We start from the raw sequence: 25,530 nt of genomic DNA, 5'->3' as shown, positions 1-25,530 counted from the left end.
CTCTCCTTATTCAGGAATTTTTTATTTTTTTTATTTTTTATTTTTTGCGGTACGTGGGCCTCTCACCGTCGTGGCCTCTCCCGTTGCGGAGCACAGGCTCCGCACGCGCAGGCTCAGCGGCCATGGCTCACGGGCCCAGCCACTCCGCGGCATGTGGGATCTTCCCGGACCGGGGCCCGAACCCGAGTCCCCTGCACCGGCAGGCGGACTCTCAACCACTACGCCACCGGGGAAGCCCCAGGGATTTTTTGTTTTTACCTAACTAACCTCTCAGCGAGGCCTGCCTGACCACCCTCTAAAATCACAGCAACCCGGCCCCCGCCCCTGCCACTTCCCAGCCCCTTCCCTGCGTTCTCTCTCTCCTAGTCCTGACTTCCATCCACAGTCCCATTGGCTGTTTCGCCTCTTTATCGTGTCTTTTTTATGTCTTCCCTCACTAGGCTGTCAGCCCCACGGGGAAAGGGAGTTTTGTCTGTCACCGCTGTGTCCACAGCCAGATACACCACAGGCGCTCACTGAATTTTTGCCAAACGCCTGAGAGAATGCAGGGTTCACTCCAGGATCCTGAGCATAAAACTGGAAAAGGGAAGGAGGCCTGGGGCCACCTCTACAGCTCCTTGGGGATGCTAGAGTATGTCACTGGGTGGGGTCACTGAAAGCCTCCCGAGAGTTTTGGGCAGGAGACAGGCGCGATCAGGTGGGTGGGCCAGGCCAGAACCGCTTCATCCCCTCCCTCCCACTGTTTCTCTCGCAAACATCGGGAATTCTCTGGCGGTCCGGGGGTTAGGACTGTGCTCTCTCACTGCCGAGGGTCTGGGTTCAATCCCTGGTCGGGAAACTAAGATCCCACAAGCTGCACAGAGCGGCAAAAAAAAAGGAAATAATCAAACATCCATTCCCCTCCAGCAATCTTGTCCCTCTTCCCCACTTCCCGTCTCCTGACACCCCTGCATGGACAGTCCCAGTCCAGCCTCTCTCTCCTCCTACCTTCTGCCTCCAAATTCTCCCTGCCCGCTTCACTCAGCACCGGCCTCAGGGTCCGTGATGTTCTCCGCCATGTGCCCAAGTACCTAGCACAGCGACTGACCCAGTTCTGACGCTCGTGGGGTCTCAGTCCTAGAGGGGTGACACTGAGCAGGGTGGTCACGGGGGCTGAGGGATTCTGATGAGGCCACACCTGGAGGCTCTTCATATTAGTTAGGGTCCAGCTCCACTACTCTGACGGAGACCCCCCCAGGATAAACACAGTGACCTGAACAAGATCAGAACTGGAAAGACCCTCAGCACCCGCTTCTCTCTGTCTCAGCGCTGCAACCCACCCCACCCCCGCTCCCACCTCCTGGGCCAGAACTCAGTTACGGGCACTTCCTGGGCACTTCCTCCCAGCTGCACGGGAGGCTGGGACATGCAGTCTCCAGCTGGAAAGCCAGCGTTTTTGTGTTTTTCTTTTTGTTTTCATCTTTAACGGAGGTGAAATCCACAGAAGATAAAATTCACCATTTTAAAGTGAACAATTCAGTGGCGTTAATGACATTCACAATATTGTGCAACCTCTGCCTCCGTCTAGTTCCAGAACATTTTCATCACCTCAAAAGGAAACTCCGTCGCCCTTAGCAGTCACTCCCCGTTCTCCGCCCTCCCCCGAGTTCCTGGCAACCCTAATCTGCTTTCCGTCTCTGAATTTGCCTGTTTTGGACATTTCATATAAATAGAACCGTAAAACACGTGGCTTCTGTGGCTGGCTTCTTTCACTGAGCGTGATGTGTTCAAGGCTCGTCCACATTGTAGTGTGTATTAGAGCTTCCTTCCTTTTTACGGCTGAATAATATTCTACCATATGGACGTACCGTGTTTTGTTTATCCACTCATTTGTCCATGGGTTGTCTCCACCTCTTGGTGATTGTGTAAATGATTCTGCTATGAACATTCGTATACAAGAATTCGTACAGGAATACACCTGCAGTGTTACAGCAGGTGAAAGCACTTTGGGGAATATAACTAGTTCTCTGGGTCATAGGTAACTAAGTTTCTGTTTAACCTTATGAGGTCAGTGTTATATTTTTAAAGAAGGGGGTTGAGGTGGGTGGATATAAGCAGTTAAGCACTCGTTGGTTAAGGGCAGGATGGAAGGGAAGACACAGGAGCCCCCTCTGCCCTGTACCTGTCAGGAAGCTCCCCCAAACCACTTGAACACACCCACAGTCAAGTCACCGTTCTGCCCAGCCGAGACTTGGCCTGCTCCAGGGAAACGGAGACCTTGACCGTGGGAACGACGGCAAGAAACATCTTTTGTTGTCATTAACTAGGCCTCCTGTTACATGGTAGCCAGCCTCCTGAGAAGGTGACAGGGACTCGGGGGTGTTCCCCATGGGGAGCCAAGGATGGCTTCAGCGTGAGGTGAAGACTCTGCCCCTGTCCTGACTGCAGAGCCTCACAGCAGCGCTGTCCAAAGGGTAGGACATGTCAAGACATGGTCTGAGGTGGACACAGGCAAACACTGTGAGCATTTCATTCATAGCATCTTTGCAAAGACACCACCTTGCGTGTATGGCTTCACATCTTACTCTTCTGTGAACAAAGTGGGGGCTGTATGGTCAATATAGGAAGAAAAAGGAAAAAAAAGGACATAATGGCACTGGTGACACTCAGGATGAAAGTGATGAAGTGTGTCTGGGGAAGCAGTTTATGGGGCCACCCCTCTGGCCCAGCCCTAAGCTTCATGCCATGCCAGGGTTTAGAAATAGAAGAATCCTATCTGGTAGGAGAGAGCAGGCAGGAAACAGAAAACAATGCCCACACAAGGTCCCTGGCGTGGTCTCCACAGTTCCTTCCCAATCTGGGGTTGTCCATTCCTCTCCTGACCCTGCCCCCCCCCCCAGTTCCAGGCCTGTCTTTTGCCAGCTGCCCGTCTCTCCTCCACAGGTGTAACAACCGCACCCAGTGCGTGGTGGTCGCCGGCTCCGACGCCTTTCCCGATCCCTGTCCCGGGACCTACAAGTACCTGGAGGTGCAGTACGACTGTGTCCCCTACAGTGAGTCATCTTGTTCCTCATGCGGACGCGGGCCCTTCCCCCTTCCAGAAGCGAGTGAGGAGGAGACACCTTGAGCGCGCGCACACACACACACACACACACACACACACACACACACACACACACACACACACACACACACACACACACACACACACACACGGCCAAGTCGGGGCCAGGCACACGGGGGACAGCTGGGCCTGCTCCCTCCCTCACACATTCTCTTCACCCAGACACCCTTGTCCACACTGGTGTCTGCCCCACCCACACCCCCACCCTCACAGACTCTGTCCCCATCCACTGGGCACCTTCTCCAACTCTTGTTACTCTGGCCTGCTCACCCTGCTTCTTCACATGCCCTTGGGCTTATTTATACACTCCAAGGCCACACCCACGTACTCCACTTGGCACACTTATATCTCTCCTCTCCTCTCCCTGGACCTTGACCTCGCTGCCCTCTAATTCCTCTGCCTCCCTGCTCTTCTCTCACCCCTTCCCTTCGTGACCCCCTCTTACACACCTGCTCTTCCCTCTCACTCACCCCCCTTTCTCTGAGTTCCCTTTCCTTTCTCTTGTCCCCCTCACCCCTCACGTGCCCCCAGTCCTGCCCCTTCCCAGTCCTGGAAGCTGGACTCTGTACTCATACGGAGGCAGACCACCCTCTGAGGCCTGGTGGCAGATCAGGTGTGAAGGGCTAGGGGCATCTTCCACAGATTCCTAACTCTTGGTTTGTTTGCCCGTTACCACAGTCGTACTTCCTGTCTGCAAAGGAAGTGCCACCATGTTGGACTGAGGGTGGCACCAGGAAGCCTGAGAAAGGTGATCTGGGGAGCCAGGGGCCTGCCATTCTTGCACCTGGCCAAGGGGAGCAAACAATGACAGGGTCTCTCCTCCTCAGCACCCCACCCTTAACGTGGCCCTTCTTTCCAGCCCTTACTCTTCCCTCCCTTTCCCCCATCATCCATCCCCTCCCCTGCACCCCCAGCTTCATGTAGGCAACCTGGAGGTAGGGCCTCCGGGCAGAGGCGGGAGGAGGCAGGGCCACCAGGGCGTCTTGAGTGTGAGGGGGTAGGGGCGGGGGCGCAGGAGGCCCTGTGACTCTCCCTCCTCTCCCCTTCCACCCCAGCCTTCCCCCCTCTCCCCAACCTTTGATTTCTCCTCGCAGGTGACTGCAGATGTGCTGGGGGAGACGGGACGGCTATGTGCTTCCATAACCTTCTTCTTTTACTCCTCACCCTTTCCTTTCAGCGACCAAGGCCTCCAGCCACTGCCTGAGAGGGACGCCCATCTGATCCTTGAAGCCTCCCCACAGCACTGGGGACACCGCCCAGCCCCATGGCTGGGGCAGCAGGGAAGGGGGGCAGGAGTTGGGGAGCGTAGCACAGTGGGGAAATCAGGCTGGGTTCGAGGCTCGGCCCCGGCCCTTGGGTTTTCTGGCTCTGAAACTTGAGCAAATGACTTAATTTCTCTGGGCCGCTGCAGAAGGAGGCGAAAGTCCAGGAGATCACGTGTGCGAAGCGGCTAACCCAGGGCTGGCCGCAGAGGCTGCTCCTGGTGGCAGAGTGCTGGACGTAAACTCCTGCAGGGTAGAGGCCTCATCTTCACCCCCGCAGCGCCCAGGCCCAAGCCTGGTTCAGGATGTGCTCAGTAATGCTTTGGGTGCCCTTTCGATCCAGCTGAACCTACACCTTCCTCTTTAATGGGGGGAGGGGAATCAAACACCTTCCCTGAGGTGTTGCCCGGAGTACAGAGAACGTGGGTCAAAGCTCCTTGTGCACCGTCAGCCGTAGGTGTGAGGGAAACGGTGCCTGCTTTTGATAGCCAGGTAGCCTCAGCCGTGTTGCTTCACTTCACTGGTCCCCTTTCCCCCTCTATAGACAGGGTTCTCGAAAGGCTGCCCGAGAGGTGCTTAGCACGGTTCCTGGCGCAGAGTAAGCGCCGGGCACTTGGTAGTTGTTGCTTTTCTTGTGACTCCCTCATCATGATTTTTACCAATTATTATAATTGCTATCGGTAATCAAAAATAAAACTAACAACAGTTGACAAACCCAATTTCTCCTGAAGCAGGTAAGATAAAGGGCAGGAAAAAAAGAAATCCCCTGATCCAAGTGGCACCTAAAGTGGATACCGTGCAGGGAAAGGAGCAGGAAAAAAGTTAGAGGGTGTGGGGAGGAGAGGGGCTGAGAGACCTCCTGGAGCCAAACTCCAAGTGTGGGTGGGAGGGCGTGACCCTCAGAGAGCAGGAGGGCTCAGGGGATGGGCAGCCCCCAGTCTGATGGGAGAGAGCTAGCCTGAGCCCTGGGAGAGGCAGGGGCACACACGCATACACGCATTTGTAGTCACAGACATGAAGGATGTGTCTTGGGGGGGCTGAGCTAACTCCCGGTCCCAGAAGAAGAGGGCTGGTGTTACGAGGGTGATGGAAGCCACGCCGCAGAACAGGGAAGCTGGGCACTCACTTATCCCCCAGAGTTTCTCTGAGCACCTCCTGCGTACCAGGCCCTGGATGAGGCGCTGGGAAGGAAGCCAAACACTGCTCCTCCAGAGAGGTGGCAGGAGAGCGAGGCCCTGGTCAGAGGTTCCTAAGGGGTCAGGGACACAGAGCCTGGAGGGGGCGTGCCCTGGGCAGCCATCTTGCCCTGGGCTTCAGAGGCTGGGGTGACCCCAGTGCTGGTCAGGGGTGGGTGCAGGGGCTACCGTGGGAAGGGAGCGGTGGGTGTGCAGGGCTCCCTGCCACACACACATACCGGACAGGCCCGACTAACACTGGATTTGCCTTGCAGCAGAGCACAGTCTAACCATGCCCCCTTCCTCCCCCAGGTGCCGCCCGCCCATCCCAACAGCGGGCTGGGGAGCTCCCGGCTCCTGGGCCCCCAGGGGGGAGCTGGGCAGAGAAACTGAGCCTCGGGCTTGCCCCGGGGGAGTGTGGGAGCGTGTCTGTGCCCCACCTGCTGTCCTGCCCCATCTGTGATGTCCCCCCCACCCCAGCCTCTTCCCTCTCTGCCTCTGTCTCCCCCTCCGGGCTCTTTGAGGCCCAGGGGGCTCTGCCTGTCTGCCTCTCCGTCATTCTGTGTCTGATGCTGCCACCCTCTCTGTGTGTTGGCTTGTTTCGGGTTCTGAGGGTTTGGGGAAACTCAGCTGGAGTCTTGCAAGGCCGGCACAGAAGGGGAAGGAGTCCAATGTGTTCTCTCTCGTGAGGCTACCAGGCCCCAGGAGGCACTGAACCCCCTCCCCTGGGCCCCTGGTTCTAGCAGGAGGGCAGCAGGCCGGGCTGAAGGGGATCTAAGTGATTCCTTCACCCTCCCCACCATCCCTGCCTGGTGCCCCCCTAAGCAGAGCCGCCTCCCAGCTGGGGCTCCCCTCCCCAGTCCCCACTGCACTGAGGGTGCCCCTTCCCATCTGAGGGCTCTGCCCCCATGCCTGCCTGTACACCCCCCCCCACCCTTCGTCTCTCTTGGTCTCTGTCCTCCCATGTGTCTCCCCTCCCTGTGACTGTCTCCCTGACACCCTCCCTGAAGGAAAGGACTTGGGGGCGGGGGCTGATGCTACCTTCGGGGTTGGGGAACCAGGAGTGAGGAAAGAAAGGAAAAGGGGGCGTGTTGCCAGAAAAGAAACGAAAGCAATTTAATCTTTTTTTTTTTCTCTTTTTTCTTGCACATTTTTTTTTTCAATTTGTTTTCTCTCTCTCTTCCGATGCTTAAAGTAGAAGTGGAGCAGAAAGGTAAACGCACTGTTACCAATGCTAACCCCTAACTCAGACTTTGTTTTACCTGCACCATACTTATGTGACCCACCCTCCCCTCCGGCCCCTTCTTCTCCCCCCACCCCAAACTTGGTCCAGTCGCTATTCCCCACCCCAGTGTCCCCCTGGTGGGGCAAGCCCTGGTGCAGCCGGGTGACTCCACCCTCCAGACACCTGAGGAAGCTCCTCTCTGAGCCCGGGCAGGATCTTCCGTCTCTCTCTCTGCCCCTCTCTCTCTCTCTCTCTCTCTCTCTCTCTCCCTCCCTCTCTCTCTCTCTCTCTCCCCCCAAGCCTCCCCACCCCCCGGCCCACCTTCCTAGTCCCTGGCCCTTGCGGGGCCGGGGGGGACCTGGCCTTCTCTCATACTTCTTTTGCCTCCTTCAGGAGAAGTGTGTAAGCATCCAGGGCGGGTGGGGAGGGAGGGACCCCCTTCCCTGGCTCCTGACCAGGGGTGAAGGGCACCGGGTGAGCCGTCTCTCTCCTCTCTTCCTCCTGCCCCCCGCTTTTGTAACATGTGTCGGGGGTTCGGGGGAGGCAGGGTGGAGGGGACACCTTTGTTTTCCTTTTGGGGAGCAGTTTCCTCCTCTCTCTTTCTCTCTCTCTCTCTCTCTCTCTCTCTCTCTCTCTCTGGCTCCTGGCGGCTTCAGTTCCTTCTGGTTTGGCGTTTCCAAGGCCCAGAGCTGTTTTGGAGCATGGAGTACCAGTTTCCCCCAGTCCCAACCCCTGTCCTCCACCAGCGGGGGGCCCAGCCCTGGGGAGGGGTATAAGCTGTCCCCAGCCCGGGGAGGGCAGCCTGCCAAATCGGGACGAGGGGGTGGGGGCGGGCCTCAAGGTTGGGGGAGTGAGGGGCGGGGGAGCATTTTCTCTGGTTCTGAAATACTTGCGAAGCTGCAGTCAGGGTTTCTTCTGGGCTGTTGTGGTTAGAGGACCAGGGAGAGGGGGGCGGGGGAGGTATAGGCCGGGTCGGGGACTTCCACGAGCACCATAATTTCTTGCGGGTGACACCTCCAGTGGGGGCTGGGTAGAACTCCATAGGGGGCGGAGCTGTCCGTTAGTGGAGTCGGACAGGGCTGCAGCTGCAGGCCTGGGCTCTTGGGGATGGTCGCTTCCTCCCCTGAAAGTTTTGGGAAATTTGCAGCTCTGAGGCAGGCAGCAGGGGCCGCGGATGGAAGGGATGACCTTTCAGGATCACTTCTGCCTTGAAATTACGGTGGTCGGTGGAGCATCCCCTTTGAGGGAGGTGGGGCGGGGTCCCTCCGAGCTGCTCCCCTCCCCCTTGTCCCTTCCCCCATCTCACAGAGGCCTGGGCAACCAGCCCACCACCCTGCCCCTCACTGCACCCCTCCACTCTCTCCCTCTCTTTCTCCTGGAGTCTCTCTCCCACCCAGCACCAGACACTCTTCTTGCAGGCCCGGTGGTGGTTTGGATACGGCAGCCTGGGATCTTTTCTCTTCAAAGGGCGGGTGGGAGGAGGCTGGAGGGCAGAGGAGGTATTGGGAGCTTGGTGCTGGGGAGGGGGTCCTTGCTGGCAAAGGCCCCAGGCAGACCCTTCCTCATCTTCTCCCCCTTCCCCAGGGTAACCTCTAACCACGTTTTCCTCCGCCATGCCCTGCCGACCAGGCTAGGCTCTGAGACCTCCCACTGCCCACCCCCCCCCCGCCCACACACAAGCACATCTGCTCAGTCGTCACAAAGCTGGCGGGGGACCTAGCTTGGAGAGAGGGGAGACCCAGGGACAGGGGAAAAGGGCAGAGGCCAGTGTGCTGAACAGAAGGTGCAGGCCAACCCCTCAGGGCACTGGGGACAGGGAGATGGTGGAGCCCCAAGCTCCCCTCCCCCTCCTAAAACAGGGCATGCTCCTGGCTGCCTTGTGCCTGGAGACCCTTGGGTCAAAATGTCCCCCTGCTGCTGTGAAGGGAGGGCTGGATCTCCGCACCCACCCATCTGAGCCTCCTGAAGAATGAGGCTGGAAGTGGGGGAATGAGAAGTGTCCAAGCCCCCACCCCCCACGCCGGCACCAAGTCCCAGCCCTCCCTGTCCCCTCGGGGCCAGCTGCTTCGGTGACAGACCAAGCAGGAGCAGAGAATTCACTACAAACTCTCACCCTGGCCTGTCCGTGGGTTCTGCTAGCAGGGAGGTGAGAGGGAGGCCCCCAGCCATCCTGGATGGAGGGACATCACCTCTACAGGAGGAGGGGAGCCTGGCCACACTGTGAAAGTCCAGACCCCCCACCGGGTCAGTAAGGGGAGGCTAGGAGCAGGCGGCGCTGGGACGTGACGGGGCAAGGGTGGGCAGGCTATTGGTGGCCAACGAGATGCAGTTGAGGTTTTCCTCCTTTTCAGGGAATGGGGGGGTGGGGCGGGGCCCCCCACCTTTCTGACATCAGCGCTGCCTTGGTCCCTCCTCCCGAGCCGGGGATGGTTGCAGGTAAATCGGGGTCAGGGCAGGGGAGGTGGGGGTGCGGGGCCTGCTGGGGGCGGGCTGGGTCTTTATCCTAGCACCTGGTTCCCTCCCTTGCCCCTTCTGAGCTGGACCTGGGACTGCCCCCCCAAGGGACCCTCAGTCGGGCCTGGGCCTTGGAGTGAATTCTCTGCTCACCCCCCTCTCTCCTCGCCAGCACTAACCCTTTCTTCCCAGGTGCTCTCCAGTGTGCCTCCCTTGGAGCCAGGACCTCGCCGAGCCCCACCACCACCACCTTGTCTCTCTTCCCTCCACACAGCTCTCCTCCCCCCCACCCAACTCTCCCGGGAGTCCTCTCCCTCCCCAAGTTCTCCCCCTCACCCCTGTGCACCAGTGTCAGTGTCTGCTGCTGAATAAACCCCATGAGAGACCCTGCCGGCTGGGGGCAGGGCTGGGCACCCTCAGGAGGGGCTGGACTTTTCCGAATACCCTTCCTCAGCTACTGATTTCATGGGTACTGGGGGTGGGGGCTGCCACAGGCTGCATCAGGAACCTCGGGTGCCTCTCCCACCCTGGAATAGAAGTGCGCTCCTGACACCCACCCACAGTGGGTACGGAAACATCACTCTACCTTGCAGTTTTTGCAGGAGGAAGAAAATGGAGTTAAAAAAAAAAAATCTGTGTCCTGGTGTGGTTGGTGAAGGATGGGACCCTTGACCCCTAGCTCTTCCATAGGGGCGCAGATGATGGCGAAGGGGCAGGGCCCTGAGTCCCTGGAACCTCAAAGCCACCAGTGGCTGCAGTGAGGAAATCTTTCCACTCCTGCTTAAGGCACACGAGATCGTCTCTGGGATGCCTCTTGCCAAACCCCTTATCCCCAGCCTGTGGGGTCTCTAGCAGCCAGGGAAGGAAAGAGGGGCACTACCTCCCACCACTAACCCTGCTCTTAATGGCCTCCAGGGTTGACATCTCCAGGGAGAGGGGCAGCTGGGCGGGGCAGGGGTCCCAGCCCGGAAACCCCCTTCCCATCACCAGCCCTACCAAGCAACCGTGACTGCAGCAGCAGGAGGGGACAGCCTGGCACCCCCCTGGCCGCGTGACCAACTTGCCTCTCTCTCTCCCCCTCCTTTGCCCCTGCTCCTCTCCCCGTGTCCTCCCCGCCCACCCACCTGGCCCAGTCTTCGTGTGCCCAGGGACTCTGCAGAAGGTGCTGGACCCCACCTCGACACACGAGTCGGAGCACCAGTCTGGCGCATGGTGCAAGGACCCACTGCAGGCGGGTGACCGCATCTACGTCATGCCCTGGATCCCCTACCGCACGGACACGCTGACCGAGTACGCCTCGTGGGAGGACTACGTGGCGGCGCGCCACACCACCACCTACCGCCTGCCCAACCGTGTGGATGGCACTGGCTTCGTGGTCTATGACGGCGCCGTCTTCTACAACAAGGAGCGCACGCGCAACATCGTCAAGTACGACCTGCGCACGCGCATCAAGAGCGGGGAGACGGTCATCAACACGGCCAATTACCACGATACCTCGCCCTACCGCTGGGGGGGCAAGACCGACATCGACCTGGCCGTGGACGAGAACGGGCTGTGGGTCATCTACGCGACCGAGGGCAACAACGGGCGGCTGGTGGTGAGCCAGCTCAACCCCTACACGCTGCGCTTCGAGGGCACGTGGGAGACCGGCTACGACAAGCGCTCGGCGTCCAACGCCTTCATGGTGTGCGGCGTCCTCTACGTGCTGCGTTCCGTGTACGTGGATGACGACAGCGAGGCGGCCGGCAACCGCGTGGACTACGCCTTCAACACCAACGCCAACCGCGAGGAGCCCGTCAGCCTGGCCTTCCCCAACCCCTACCAGTTCGTCTCTTCCGTGGACTATAACCCTCGTGACAACCAGCTGTATGTCTGGAACAACTATTTCGTGGTGCGCTATAGCCTGGAGTTCGGGCCACCCGACCCCAGTGCTGGTGAGGACAGCTCAAGTTTGCTCCCAAACGCCCCCTAGGTCCCAGGGTTGGGGGTGCACTCTGTGACATCTTAGGGGGCCTGGAGGTGGGTTCGGGGGAGCCCTGGAGGCAATGGCAGTGTGACATGGCAAGGTGACAGAGGCTGTTCTAAGCACGCAATTAACTCCTCTGACCCTCGCAGCTTAGGAGACGGGGCTTATCATTGCCCCATTTTACAGATGAGGAAACCCAAGCACTGGGTGAGTATGGGATTAGCTTGCTCCTTTGAGGATTTGGACCAAGGACTCTGGGCTCCTAACCAAGCTGTGCTATGTCTCCTAGAGGCCTGTGCATTTCGAGCCCTGGAACCTCTTCAACCAAAATCTTGGGTGGAAGCCCAGTATCAGTAAAACAGCAAAGCCGAGCCGCCGATGTTGGCCGGGATTGGGGGCCCCTCCACAGTCTCATTCCGCCCTCTCAGCTGCCCCAAACCAGCTCTGAGCAGCCCCATGGCTCCAGGGAGTCCCATCTAATCCAAAAGGAGGAGCTGAGGCCCCCAGAGGGAAGGGACGTGGCCAGGTCAGAGAGGCCAGAGTAAGAGTAGAATGAGGATGGGAGGTGGCTGTGTACAACAGCCTCCAGACACCTCCTTCCTGGCCCGTCTTCTGTGGTTGCTCTCTCAGACTTCAAAGTACAAATGAGTGAATTTTTGCCACCTTCCAATGCTTCAGATGGTCCCAGGGGTACGAGGGACCTCTGTGGGCAGACAGGGGCCAGGGGAGCTCTCCCAGACCTAGTGGGGACCAGGATATCTTTCAGTAGGCCTGACGCGTGGGGGTAACCCCGTCTCATATCCCCTCTCCCTTCCAGGCCCAGCCACTTCGCCACCCCTCAGCACGACCACCACGGCCCGGCCCACACCCCTGACCAGCACAGCCTCGCCTGCGGCCACCACCCCACTCCGCCGGGCGCCCCTCACCACGCACCCTGTGGGTGCCGTCAACCAGCTGGGACCTGACCTACCTCCAGCCACTGCCCCCGCACCCAGCACCCGGCGGCCCCCCGCCCCCAATCTGCACGTGTCCCCGGAACTCTTCTGCGAACCTCGAGAGGTGCGGCGGGTCCAGTGGCCGGCCACCCAGCAGGGCATGCTGGTGGAGAGGCCCTGCCCCAAGGGGACTCGAGGTGAGTGCAGAGCAGAGGTTACCTCCGCTGCAGCTGGCTTGGGGAGTGGCCACTGCTGGGTCTGGCCAGGGAAGGGACGGGGGACATGCCCTTAACTCAGCTCAACGTAGATGCACTTACCTGTCCATCTCCCCTGGTAGAGTGTGGGTTTCATGCAGGGGTCACGCCTGATGTCTGCAGCTGTGTCCCCAGAGCCCAGCAGAGCTCCCAGGACACAGCAGCAGCTCAGTTAGTGCCCCATGCCTCGTCCCCCGTCCCCTCCTGCGATACTAAGCACCCGCCACGTGCAAAGCGCTGGGTGGACCCTGCGGGGAGCCCACGGGAGGTAACTTGAGTCCTGGCTTCAGACTGAAGTGGAAGAGGCCCGGGAGCAGCTGGTGACAGGACACAGCAGCTGAAGTGCCCAGAGAGGGTGGAGCCAGACCGCATGCTCTAGGGATCCCAAGGGGAGGGTCAGAAGAGGCTTCGTGGGGGGGGGGGGGCGGCTTCCAAGGCGAGCTTTGCTAGAAGGTTCCAACTGTGGTAGGCAAAGACGGAAGAGGAGCCCAGAGGGAGGGTTTAGGGGAAGAAGGAGTGGCTTATGTCACCTCAGAGTGACACCTCTCTTGACTGTCCGGCCTGCTTCATGTCTGGTCTTCCGTGTTCCCCTCACCTCTCTCCTCACCCACTCGTCCCCCTCTCTCTGTCATCTCCTTTCTCCCTGCTTTGGCCCATCCTTCTCTCCTTCCCTGTGGCTCCCTTCTCTGTTCCTGTGTGTCTGTCCCTACAGGAATTGCCTCCTTCCAGTGTCTACCAGCCCTGGGGCTCTGGAACCCCCGGGGCCCTGACCTCAGCAACTGCACCTCCCCCTGGGTCAACCAGGTGGCCCAGAAGGTACCAGCAGAAGCTGCCCCTCCCAGTCAGGCGCACGTGCTCACACAGCAGGCCCTGGGTGCCCGGGCACAGGGCACAGTGGGGGCAATGGAACAACTGGGGAGACAAGCAGGGGTCCACTCCCTGGCCTGCAGAGGGAGCAGAGATAGATGGGGAGGGAGAAGGCAGACAGGGAGAAGGGGCAGCAGAGAGAGGGATGAGAGGGGCTGAGCAGGCTGGGCGCGTGAAGAGGGAAGCAAAACGGTCCCTGACAGAGCCGGGGCATCCCACTCCCGTCTCACACAGATCAAGAGCGGGGAGAACGCAGCCAACATTGCCAGCGAGCTGGCCCGCCACACCCGGGGCTCCATCTATGCGGGTGATGTGTCCTCCTCTGTGAAGCTGATGGAGCAGCTGCTGGACATCCTGGATGCCCAGCTGCAGGCCCTGCGGCCCATCGAGCGCGAGTCAGCTGGCAAGAACTACAACAAGGTAGAGCCTGGCAGCAGGGCCAGCAGGGCAGGGGGCACTGCCCTGGGAACTTAGGAGATAGCCGGCCTGTTACCGCGGAGCTGGGCTGCCACCCATGGTGACGGGAGAAGGAAGGACAGACCCCAGGTCTACTGGGGCTCCCTCCTGAACTGCCCTGGACGGTCCTGGGGGTGTGGGCTCCCTTAGGAATGGTTCTCGCTCATGGCCTAGCCCCAGGTCAGTAGCAGAGGCAGAAGAGCAAGCTCCCTGGGGCCCAGACATGAGTGTCGGGGTTAGAGGAGTGGGGCTGGGAGACCAGCCCTGAGAGCACCTCCATCTCTTTCCCCAGATGCACAAGCGAGAGAGAACCTGTAAGGACTATATCAAGGTGAGGCTCAAGGGCTCCTGCTGGCCGAGGGGGTGGGGCAGCCCTTGTCGCTCCTGGGCAGGCCCCAGGTGGCGCTGGGGATGGAGTTTCGGAGAAGGGGGCGCAGAGCCCAGCCCAGGGAACTGGAGGATGTAGGGGGAATCACGGAGCTGCCCCCGCACCGTTGCAGGCCGTGGTGGAGACGGTGGACAACCTGCTGCGGCCAGAGGCTCTTGAGTCCTGGAAGGACATGAATGCCACCGAGCAGGTGCACACGGCCACCATGCTCCTGGATGTCCTAGAGGAGGGCGCCTTCCTGCTGGCCGACAACGTCAGGGAGCCTGCCCGCTTCCTGGCCGCCAAGCAGAACGTGGGTGAGTGCTACAGTCGCGCTAGGGCAAGTTTGGGCGCAAATCTTGAACGGTGGGGGCCCCCTCGGCCTGGAGACCGTGGGGGATACCCTGGCCCTCGACCTTGGGCCTCTTGCCACAGCCCGGGCCTCTGGACTGTGGACAGACCCCCAACCTTGTGTGCCCTGCCGTCCCCTGTCCCCACAGTCCTCGAGGTCACAGTCCTGAACACAGAGGGTCAAGTGCAAGAGCTGGTGTTCCCCCAGGAGTACCCGAGCGAGAACTCCATCCAGCTGTCCGCCAACACCATCAAGCAGAACAGCCGGAACGGTCAGTGCCCGAGCCCCGTGCGGGCACCCCTGCTCCTCTCGCCGAGGACGGCGGTTCTTAGCTTTTATCGCACTGAAGAATCCGAAAGGAGGTTGGGACCCGTGGCCACACACAGGTGTCCTTCATTGAAGCTAGTGTTAACATCTCAGGGGGTTCGTGGAGACCCCCCCCCGAAGCCCCACAGAGCCAAGCACGCTTCGCAGTTAGTAGGGCTCACTCCTGTGCAGTGGCAGTTCAGGGAGGCTTGCGCCATTTGAGATGAAGGTCCAGAGAGGTTAGGGATTTGCTCAACGTTACACAGTAAGTGAGAGGTGGGCCGGGGACCCGGCCTGTGTATCCCGGCCCACTGCCCTGCCGTTGAAAGCTGCCTATAACTGAGCAGGGGTCCCGCAGAAGGGCTCCCAGAGCCCCACTTGCCTGGGCTGCAGCCTGCCTGGCTTCAGAGATCCTGGCGGCCAGCGTGGTGGAGCTGCACACCAGCCAGGGGCTGACAACACACCCTGCCGTGCCTGTTCTCCCCAGGAGTGGTCAAAGTTGTCTTCATCCTCTACAACAACCTGGGCCTCTTCCTGTCCACCGAGAATGCCACGGTGAAGCTGGCAGGTGAAGCGGGCGCGGGGGGCCTGGGGGGCGCCTCCCTGGTGGTGAACTCCCAGGTCATCGCAGCGTCCATCAACAAGGAGTCCAGCCGAGTTTTCCTCATGGACCCTGTCATCTTCACTGTGGCCCACCTGGAGGTGAGCTGAGGCGCCCCCTCCCTCGGTGAGGTCCCAGCATCCTCCATTGTCCCTGGCTGTGCACGCCCCCCTACTGTGTGTTCACCCACCCCGAGAGCAAGTTACAACCCCTCCCTGGGGCCCCAGCCCCCACCTCAGCAGCTTGGGCCATTTTGTCCCCAGAGGTCTCAGACTGTCACCTGGAGCCCAGAGCCCCAGGCACTCGTCTCCTGCTTGTCGCTATCCCCATAGCCGGGTGTGCGGGCTGGAGTGGGACTCCCCGGATCTGACCCCCCGGTCACCACCACACAACAGGCCAAGAACCACTTCAATGCCAACTGCTCCTTCTGGAACTACTCGGAGCGTTCCATGCTGGGCTACTGGTCGACGCAGGGCTGCCGCCTGGTGGAGTCCAACAAGACCCACACCACGTGTGCCTGCAGCCACCTCACCAACTTCGCCGTGCTCATGGCTCACCGCGAGATCGTAAGCTGGCCAGCGCTCCGCTCCGGGCGCGCCCACTCTCTGGCCCGGCTTTGCACGGCATCCTAGAAAGTGCTGCATGGGCGGTGCCGGGGAAGGCCAGCTTCGTGGGCATGGGGGGCCTGAGTCTTGCCCGGGGCATGAGGCCACACGTCTGGTTCTCTTTGGTCACGGTCCCACCTTCTCCCAAGGCACTCTGGAGAAGCACGTTGGTGTCACCTTTGTCATCTCTCCACGAGCCTTCCAGAGCATGAGGAAGTGAGCGTGCCGCCTGCAGAGGGGTGGGGGCCGGCAAGTTGGCCAGGGGGGCAGAAGGCCGGGTGGGCTGCACCAGTGGTGCTCGTGGCCCACGGCCTTGCCCGTAGCTGGCACCTAAGCGGAGCCCTGGCCACGTGCGAGACCAGAGGCGCTAAGTACACCCCCTGCTCCTTCCCCCAGTACCAGGGCCGCATCAACGAGCTACTGCTGTCAGTCATCACCTGGGTGGGCATCGTCATCTCCCTGGTCTGCCTGGCCATCTGTATCTCCACTTTCTGCTTCCTGCGGGGACTGCAAACTGACCGGAACACCATCCACAAGAACCTGTGCATCAACCTCTTCCTGGCCGAGCTGCTCTTCCTGGTTGGGATAGACAAGACTCAGTATGAGGTGAGCAGGACTCCAGGGCAGGAGAGGATGGGGGAGAGACGGCACCGGCCGGCCGGGGCAGCCCCTCACCCGTGGTGCTCCCCACTCTCTAGATTGCCTGCCCCATCTTCGCTGGCTTGCTGCACTACTTCTTCCTGGCTGCCTTCTCCTGGCTCTGCCTGGAGGGCGTGCACCTCTATCTGCTGCTGGTGGAGGTGTTTGAGAGCGAGTACTCCCGCACCAAATACTACTACCTGGGCGGGTACTGCTTCCCAGCCCTGGTGGTGGGCATCGCAGCCGCCATCGACTACCGCAGCTACGGCACCGAGAAGGCGTGAGTGCCCCCTTCACCCCCCGAGTCTCTCCCCCTTGCTGGCTCCCTGCTCAGCAGCATCCCGTGGGCCAGGACCCTCAGGGCACTGGCCTCCCCTCTCCTGAGCCCCGAGGCCGCAGCCAGCAGAGTCCCTGGGCTCCTGGAGTCAGAGGGAGGGAAGAGCCCGCCCCCCCCCCCCACCTCTCAATACCCCGGCCCTGCTTCCTTCACAGCTGCTGGCTCCGAGTGGACAATTATTTCATTTGGAGCTTCATTGGGCCTGTCTCCTTTGTTATCGTGGTAAGTTGGAAGGCGGTACCCCCAGTACTGAGTCTCTGTCCTTCATCCAGCCTAGCTCTGACCCCAAGGCCCCCCTTCTCCCCAAGCCCTTGAAAAGCATCAGAACTGAGCAGCCAGCTAAGAAAACGAGAGCAGAGTGGGCCTGTAGAGCTCCAGCACTGAGGTCCATCCTTCCAGGAGCTGTGATTTGAGCCCCTGCTCTGTGTCAGGCCATGGGCCCTGCCCCCCGGCCCCGAAGCCACATTAACAGTTACGCCAGTAGGCAGGCACCTGGGGGCAGGTACGGCAGCAGAGGGGACCCTGAAGAAGGGGGGTCGTGGCTGAGACTTGGCCAGGAGCTGACGCTAGGAGGCAGAGGGACCCTGGCCCAGCCCCTCCCCTTGTCCCGCCCCCAGGTGAACCTGGTGTTCCTCATGGTGACTCTGCACAAGATGATCCGGAGCTCCTCCGTGCTCAAGCCCGATTCCAGTCGCCTCGACAACATTAAGTGAGCACCCCCTCGCCCCACCCGTGCCCCGGGACTTTCCAGGCCTCTCCCGGCGTTTCCTGAAAGGTGGTGTTCTCGCCTCTGGTGTCACATACTGTGATTTTAAGGACAAAGATGGTGTTTTACTGTGTTTGTTATGTATCTATTTAACGAGTATTAGAAAACATGGTATTAGCACATCCAGCTGTGGTTTTAGGCACATAATTGCTAAGGGTGAGACTGAGTTCAAAAAGTGAGTCCAGAAAATTCCCTGGCGGTCCAGTGGTTAGGACTCTGCACTTTCACTGCCAAGGGCACAGGTTCAGTCCCTGGTCGGGGAACTAAAGATCCCACCAGCCATGCGACTCGGCAAAAAAAAAAAAAAAAAAAAAAAAAAGTCCATTTCAGGGCAACTTAAAGACAGATAGGCAGCAAAAGATAGTTTAAAGGTCTGGAAATATGGCCAAAAGGATGAAGGATGCAGGAGAATGACTGGCCATTCACAGAGCCCTGACCCCTGACCTCTGCCTGCCCCTCAGGGTCAGCTTGGGTGAAAGTGTCACTGGGCAGGCCTGCTCATCCCAGGGCAGCGTCCAGGCCTGCTCAAAGAGGGACACGCAGCAGGGCTCTGGGGGAGGCATCTCTGCTGGCAGGGACTTTGATGTCCCTGTTCCCTCTCCACCTCTCCCCAGATCCTGGGCCCTGGGGGCCATTGCGCTGCTCTTCCTACTGGGCCTCACCTGGGCTTTCGGCCTCCTCTTCATCAATAAGGAGTCGGTGGTCATGGCCTATCTCTTCACCACCTTCAACGCCTTCCAGGGGGTCTTCATCTTCGTCTTTCACTGCGCCTTACAGAAGAAGGTGAGGTCCAGGGAAGGGACCAGGTGCCTGCCTTCTGTAGCGGGACCTGTGTCTGCCTGGAGGGAAGCACAGGCTCACAGGGAGGATTTAGGCAGGGGTGCAGAGGGTTCTGGAAAAGAGCAAGATACAGGGGCCTAGAGGAACGAGAAAGCAAGGCAGATTTGGGGAGCTGGGAGAGCACGGGGCAGGGACATGGTTGATGGACCCTCCCCAGGGTGTAGGGCACAAGTCAAGCATGTGGAGGGAGATGACTCTGGGTGCCACCCAGACAGAACATTTCCGACTTTAATAGTTGTGGGATAAAATGTGAATTTTGTGGTGATAGGAAGTTTCTTTTTAAAATAAAGTGTGTTACAGTCTGAATCTTAAAAAAAAATAAATTAAGGAGATAACAGAAGCAGAAGAATGTGGAGAAGGGTGTACGGGCAGTAGACTCAAGACTAAAGCCAGGGAAACTGAGCCAAGGCGTTTGTAGATTCATATCCTGAAGGCAGTGGGGAGGCCCAGTCAGACTGTTGTTGGTCTTAGGGGACAGTGAGGGGGGTAAGGCTAAGGAAGGGATGAAGGAGGCAGTGATCACAAGTCTTGGGTGCAAGGTTGACTGTTCTGCTCAAAACTGTCCCATGGTCCTCATCGGACACACAGGGACATCCTTACAGAGGCCCCCAGGCCCATACGGTCCAACCTGGGCTTCCCCTTCTCTTCCCTTCCCTCCAGCCATGCTCTATCTTCTGCTCCCTCAGACACCTAGACATGGACCCTCCCCAGGGCTTGTCCCCCGCCCCTCCCCACATATCCACAGGGCCCACTGCCTTATTTCTTTTAGGTCTTTGCCGAAATGTCTCCTTAGTGAGGCCTCCCCTGATCTTTTTGAAATCGTGCCCCCGACCCCCACCGACAGCACTGCCTAACTCCCGGCCATGGTTCTCAGCAGCACCTCACACCATCAGACGCCCTACATAACACACTGATGTTTCACCCGTGTTCAGTCTCTGTCTGCTAGAAAATACCAGCTCTGAGAAGTAGGGCTTTGGGTCTGACTTGTGTCTGTCCTCGGGGCCTAAAGCACGCCTGGCGTATAGAGGATGCTCATTAAAGATCTGTTGAGTGAATGAATGGATGAGAAATTATTGGTGGAGGTGGAGAAAGGAGGATGGGCCTGAGTGAGAAGAGAGCCTTCTTGGCTGGCTGTTGGGAGACAGGAGACAGTGGGGCTTCTGATCCCCACCAGCAGCTTGGTCACTGGACCCCCAAGGCGGGGGCACCTACTGCCTGTCCTCCTCGCCCCCCCAGGTGCACAAGGAGTACAGCAAGTGCCTGCGTCACTCCTACTGCTGCATTCGCTCCCCACCCGGGGGCGCTCACGGCTCACTCAAGACCTCAGCTATACGGAGCAACACCCGCTACTACACGGGGACCCAGGTATCCAGGCCGGGGGCTGGGGCGCCAGGCAGGGCTCCCTGGGGCTGAGTGTTGGAACCGAGAGCCCAAGAGGCAGGGCAGTTCTCTGCCCAGGTCCCTGGTGGTGCTCATCAGGCAGGTGGTCTCAGAAAGATCGTGGAGGGTGGGCGGCCCAAGGGCCCCCTCACGTCTGAGCTGTGTCCCCAGAGCCGAATCCGGAGGATGTGGAACGACACCGTGAGGAAACAGACGGAATCCTCTTTCATGGCGGGCGACATCAACAGCACACCCACCCTGAACCGAGGTGAGACTGGATCCCTCACCCCCGGCTTCAGTCCCTCAAGATTCCCGAGCCCAGGTCTCCTGGCCGCCTTGTGACCTCTGACCTCCTGGGCAGGTACCATGGGGAACCATCTGCTGACCAACCCTGTGCTGCAGCCCCGTGGGGGCACCAGCCCCTACAACACTCTCATTGCCGAGTCGGTGGGCTTCAATCCTTCCTCACCCGCCGTCTTCAACTCCCCAGGTGAGAGCACTGTGGTGCCAGGAGAGGGTGACAGCCCAGGTCAGGTGGCATCCTTGTGCCTCCTGAACTGGAGCCGAGACTTGGCATCCTGAGCCCGCTCTCTCCTTCTCTCTTTTCCCTTCTGGCCGGCACCTGCAGGGAGCTACCGGGAACCCAGTAAGTGTGACTGTTTCCTGGGAATATTTCCAAGGCTGGGAGGGGAACGTGACAGTGGCCTCCTCAAATGGCCTAACTTAGAGAGAAGAGCTCGAGTGCCCCCCCCCCCCCACACACACACACATACAGACAGTCTCTGGCTTGGCAGCTGGCTGGAGGGTGTCGCGTTGGGTGGGGAATGAAGGTGATGGGGGGGACAGAGCGTTGGAAAGGGATCTGGTCACCCAGATCTCCTCATACTGCTGAGACTCTAAGCCCCCAGCTGCGAGGGGACCCTGGGGGAACTGGTCCCCACACGTACCTCCACTAGTCTTCTGCTGAGCTGGTGTCCTCAACTGCCAGTGAGGAAGAGAGGGAATACAAGACCCCAGTCCCCAGGGGCAGGGGTGAACCCAGGGAAAGCCAGGTGAAAGCAGGCACCCCCGTCCACGTGGCCTGCGCCCCTCTCACTGCCCGGCTCTCCTTCTGAGCAGCTCCCTTCTGCCTGCAGAGCACCCCTTGGGAGGCCGAGAAGCCTGCGGCATGGACACGCTGCCCCTCAATGGCAACTTCAACAACAGTTACTCCTTGCGAAGCGGGGACTTCCCTCCAGGGGATGGGGCCCCCGAGCCACCTCGAGGCCGGAACCTGGCCGACGCTGCCGCCTTCGAGAAGATGATCATCTCGGAGCTGGTGCACAACAACCTTCGGGGTGGCAGCAGCGGAGCCAGGGGCCCTCCACCGCCTGAGCCCCCCGTGCCGCCAGTGCCAGGGGGCAGCGGCGAGGAAGAGGCAGGCGGGCCCGGGGGTGCTGACCGGGCAGAGATCGAACTTCTCTACAAGGCCCTGGAGGAGCCACTGCTGCTGCCCCGGGCCCAGTCGGTGCTGTACCAGAGCGATCTGGACGAGTCGGAGAGCTGCACAGCGGAGGACGGGGCCACCAGCCGGCCCCTCTCCTCCCCTCCGGGCCGGGACTCCCTCTACGCCAGCGGGGCCAACCTGCGGGACTCGCCCTCCTACCCGGACAGCAGCCCCGAGGGGCCCAGTGAGGCTCTGCCCCCACCCCCACCTGCACCCCCTGGCCCCCCCGAAATCTACTACACCTCGCGCCCGCCGGCCCTGGTGGCCCGGAACCCCCTGCAGGGCTACTACCAGGTGCGGCGGCCCAGCCACGAGGGCTACCTGGCGGCCCCAGGCCTCGAGGGGCCAGGGCCCGATGGGGATGGGCAGATGCAACTGGTTACCAGTCTCTGAGGGACCTCACGGACCAGGGGCTGGTGTCCCAGGCCGGGGACTGAACCCTGGGTGGGGCTCTGGTGGCAGAGGGAGGCTGATGGAGACTGGCTGCTGGGCCACTCTCTCCAGGTGCCCCTTTGCCATGGGCCCTCCAGGCCCCCTGGGGGCTCTGCTCTGGGGGCCCGAGGTGCAGGGTTCACAGACAGGGTTTCCCACCAGCCGTGTGCACCAGCTCAATTTGGGGCAAGTGCAGTGAGGAACCAGGAGGTCCCCAGGGGAGTGAGGAAGGAGAAATTGGAAGGGTGCAGCTCACTCTTGACTTCCCCCTCCCACCCCCTACTCATCCTACTCCCTGGACGGAAGTGAGGGCTCTGGTTTCCCTGGGTCAAAGGCCCTGCTGGATGGAACCCGTCAGCTGCTCCTCTCTTTGCAGCCAGAGTGCTGCCAGTTGCACCGGGATGGAGCAGTGGGGACAGGACAGATGGACAGGTTCCTCTGCACTACAGTTCCCTGCTCCACGGAGACTGGGGCCTCTGACTGGGGAGAGAGCCCTAGCGGGGAGAAAGCCCCAGGGCAAGAGGAATGGGCGGTTGTGGCTGGTGGTTTAAAGGTGGAACTTTCTCCGAAGCTCCTTCTCTCTGCTCTTCGTCCCAGCCTTCCCAGCAAGCCTGCCCCCTCAGCCCTCCTTGAGTGCACCCAATGACCCCCTCCCTTGGGGCGACTCCTGATGAAGCACAACTCCCCGCAGGGCCCCCAGCCCACAGGGGTGGCCATACTTGAGCAGTTCCCAGTCCTGTGGGCTTGGCTATGGGGAGCAGATTTTGGGTCTGGATCTCCCTGGGGAGTGGGTCCTGGGCTTGGATCTTTCCCTAGGGGGCCCTCTTACCCCTTCCCTCTCTCCCCTTCCTCCGTCCCCATTGCTGTAAATATTTCAATGAAATGGAAAAGGAAAAAAAAAAAAAAGACAAAAAAAGAAAGAAAGAAAATCTCATCACTTGAAGCCACCAGGAGCCTGCGGCCCGGCCAGCCCGAGATTTCTCCGGAGCAGAGCTGCGCCGCCGGGCCCTGGCAGCCAGGACTTCTCTGTGTACATGTGCATCCCCAGCCGGGTGGGCGGGCCGCCAGAGCAGCTTTTTACAATCCAGAGACAGAAAACAAAATCTAGAAGCAACATCGAAACAAAGAACCCGTTTCCTTTCCGGCACCCGGCACCCGTTTCTGTTGCCTCCTTCCCTCATCCGCCTCTCCCTGGCATCAGTCAGCCCTCCTGGGGCGTGTACCTCACTGCCTGCCCCAGGACTTGGGGCCTGTCTCCCCTTCCCCTCCCCACTGGCCCGGGGGAGGCACCCTCACACCCAAAGATGCTTTTGCCAAGGTGGCTGCGCTGTCCCTTGGAGTTCCTGCTTCTTGTACATTGCTTCTGGGACTCGGCCTGGGAGGAAGGGGCCGATTTCCCGCCTAGAGAGATTGAGAGGGGAAGGAAAATGAGGGCAGCAGGGTTTGACAGATGACTGAGGAGGGAGGGCTGGGGGCGGTGAGGTGGTTCTCCTTCACGGGGTGGGGAGGTGAGAGGTGAGAGACTGCCTTCCTTACCCAACACGCCCCCGCAGGGGAGACAAAGCCAGGTACCAGGGCCTGGCTGGGGTCAGGACACCCATGTTCAGAGGGTTCAACCCCAAACCTGCAGATGCTGGAAGCTCCAGGCTTGGGATGTCTCCTGAGTACCTCTCCCAGTCCCCTCTCCAGTCTGTCACCCTGGCCTTCCCAGCAACACCCCCCCCCAACTCTTTGGGGGTAGCATAGTCCCACTGCCATACTAGCCCAGCCCTGTCATTTGCCATTTCCCCAGGGGTGGCCCTCCACCTCTGCTCTGACCCCTCATCTCTTTTGTCCCTCCCTCTTTTCTCACAAGTGCCATGAGTTTTCAAACATCTTCGGGTCTCAGCCTGCTGCTGCCATGAACTTTGGGTTAATGGGGAGGAACTCCGGGGAGGAACTGGGGGAAAGGGACAGATAGGTGGCTGGAGGGACCCTTTTTGCTGCTAAAAAGCCCTTCCCTTCTCCTGAGGAGCTCGCGCTGGCTTGTCCCCATCAGTTATAGGGGAGAAGGGGCCAGACCCAAAGATGGTGGTTTGTCCCACATGGGGGGACAGGCGTAGGGAGAAGGTAAAGGTGGGTTCCATCTGTTTTCTGGTAGGGAGTTTTAACCCGTTTCACCAGACCATGGGTGAGTCTGGACGGGCAGGTGAAGTAAGGATAGGAACGGTCTTGCGCAGATGGCTCTGTGAGGAGGGCAGGAGACAGCTCCGTGGCTTTCCTTGGCTTCGCTAGGCCAGGAACTCCTCTTTGGGGAGGGGTGGCTGGAGACCTGTGAAGAGATGGTGGGAGACAAGGGTAGATGGAAGAGTGGGCCCGGCCCAGGCATCAGCCCAGCTAGAGTCAGAGAATGCCTCTGACCAGCAAAGAGGTCTGGAAGAGAGGGTGGGCTGGGGGAGTTCCCAGGGGAACTCCTGCGTCCTCTCCCCTGCCCAGTCCTCCTTTTATCTCTCCAGACTCTGACAGTCAAAGGGAGAGAGAGGGTACAGCGGGTCCCTTGGTTCCCATTCCAGCCAGAATCGCCAAGGTGGATTCCCAGGCCTCAGAGTTGTGTGGCAGGGCCCCCTGGTAGGGCTGGAAACCACTGCAGTCCAGCACAAAGCTACCCCGAGAGCCCAGGTGTCCCCCCACCCCAACCAGACCTGGTGCCTTGATGCCCCCACTCCAGCTGGGACGGTATAAAGAAGGAAGGGTCTTGGTTTCCTCTCCTACTCCCTTTCTTGGGCTCCTGAATTCATTTGCTTTCAAATCTTATTTTTCTCTGGGTTTGGTGGGGGTTTTTTGGCTTTGGTTTTGGTTTTCCTTGCCTTTTTCTCTGTGTCTCCACCTCTTTCCCTGTGTCTTTCTCACTGTCTCTGTGTTCCCCTTCTCTTACCCTCAATTTCTCTCTGTCCATTTGGGCCTCCTCCCTCTTCTCCCATGCCCCCAGTCCCTCCTTGGTCTCCTTTTCGATATGCCAAACCAATTTTGGGTCGAGTGCATTTAACGAGAACAAAACAAAAGGCTCATAACAACAAGAACGTTTCAGAAAAAAAAGTTTAAAAAAATTGTTGAGTCAAAAAAAAATCAAACAATAAAGAAATTAAGATTTCTTGGAATGACAAGAGTAGCGTGACTCATTTGCGGGGGGAGGCAAGAAACAGGTGAGTGGATCTGCACGGAGCATCCCCGTGAGGCTGGGACCGAGTGAGGAACCTGCACTGCCGCATTTAGAACCCACAGCAGAGGACTGGTGAGTCACAGAATCATTAATGTTTATAGAACCTCGTAGATTCAAGGGCCTGCTAGGCAATGCAGGTGCAGTTTCTCTCTGAATCCTCATAAATGCTCTGGGCGGAGGTTATTCGAGCTCCATTTTACAGATGGAGAAACTGAGGCTTATAGCACCTGGATGCACATCCAAGTCTCTGTGGGCCAGGCCACTGTGCCATGTTGCGCCTCAAGCCCTTCTCAGCCTGGACTTCGGTCCACAGGCTATATTAGAGCATAGCATAGGAACTGTATGCCGTGCCTGTCTGATTCCAGCTGCTATTTCTAGACTCCCACACGTTACTGGAATGGTGCATGTTCGGTCATGACAGCACAGTGGAACTGCATCATGTGTATTTCACATTCTCACAGTGCTGAGAGAGAGGAATGACCAAGTAGTGCAAGCACTTCTCTCCATGCCCCTCTGCCCTCAA

General features: G+C 59.5%; 1 protein-coding gene and 1 long non-coding RNA gene across 3 annotated transcripts in view; one reads left to right on the top strand and one right to left on the bottom strand.

The window, feature by feature from the left end:
* The window catches only part of ADGRL1 (adhesion G protein-coupled receptor L1), a 44,364-nt gene extending 21,627 nt beyond the window's left edge, over positions 1-22,737 (top strand). The window contains exons 4-23 of one of the 2 annotated variants that reach the window (XM_060145016.1): positions 2,923-3,032; positions 10,353-11,153; positions 12,003-12,317; positions 13,087-13,190; positions 13,476-13,661; positions 13,990-14,028; positions 14,198-14,381; positions 14,565-14,687; positions 15,210-15,424; positions 15,719-15,889; positions 16,325-16,534; positions 16,627-16,847; positions 17,060-17,126; positions 17,522-17,613; positions 18,285-18,453; positions 19,747-19,875; positions 20,062-20,158; positions 20,252-20,380; positions 20,519-20,536; positions 21,027-22,737. In XM_060145016.1, the coding sequence (XP_060000999.1) occupies positions 2,923-3,032; positions 10,353-11,153; positions 12,003-12,317; positions 13,087-13,190; positions 13,476-13,661; positions 13,990-14,028; positions 14,198-14,381; positions 14,565-14,687; positions 15,210-15,424; positions 15,719-15,889; positions 16,325-16,534; positions 16,627-16,847; positions 17,060-17,126; positions 17,522-17,613; positions 18,285-18,453; positions 19,747-19,875; positions 20,062-20,158; positions 20,252-20,380; positions 20,519-20,536; positions 21,027-21,769 (4,123 nt within the window). In that variant the 3' untranslated portion in view covers positions 21,770-22,737. The remainder of the gene's footprint in view (positions 1-2,922; positions 3,033-10,352; positions 11,154-12,002; positions 12,318-13,086; positions 13,191-13,475; positions 13,662-13,989; positions 14,029-14,197; positions 14,382-14,564; positions 14,688-15,209; positions 15,425-15,718; positions 15,890-16,324; positions 16,535-16,626; positions 16,848-17,059; positions 17,127-17,521; positions 17,614-18,284; positions 18,454-19,746; positions 19,876-20,061; positions 20,159-20,251; positions 20,381-20,518; positions 20,537-21,026) is intronic. The other variant, XM_060145017.1, reaches the window with a different exon arrangement.
* Positions 12,201-18,633, bottom strand: LOC132517585 (uncharacterized). The gene is made up of 3 exons (XR_009539770.1): positions 18,333-18,633; positions 16,366-16,504; positions 12,201-16,157 (listed from the first exon to the last, which is right to left on the bottom strand). It is a non-coding gene; the product is annotated as an uncharacterized LOC132517585 (long non-coding RNA).
* Positions 22,738-25,530: the final 2,793 nt, after the last annotated feature.

Source organism: Lagenorhynchus albirostris, chromosome 3 (genome assembly GCF_949774975.1).
Source record: "Lagenorhynchus albirostris chromosome 3, mLagAlb1.1, whole genome shotgun sequence".
NCBI lineage: Eukaryota > Metazoa > Chordata > Mammalia > Artiodactyla > Delphinidae > Lagenorhynchus > Lagenorhynchus albirostris.
Note: the sequence above shows the minus strand (reverse complement) of the source record. Positions and strands in the feature narration are given on the sequence as shown.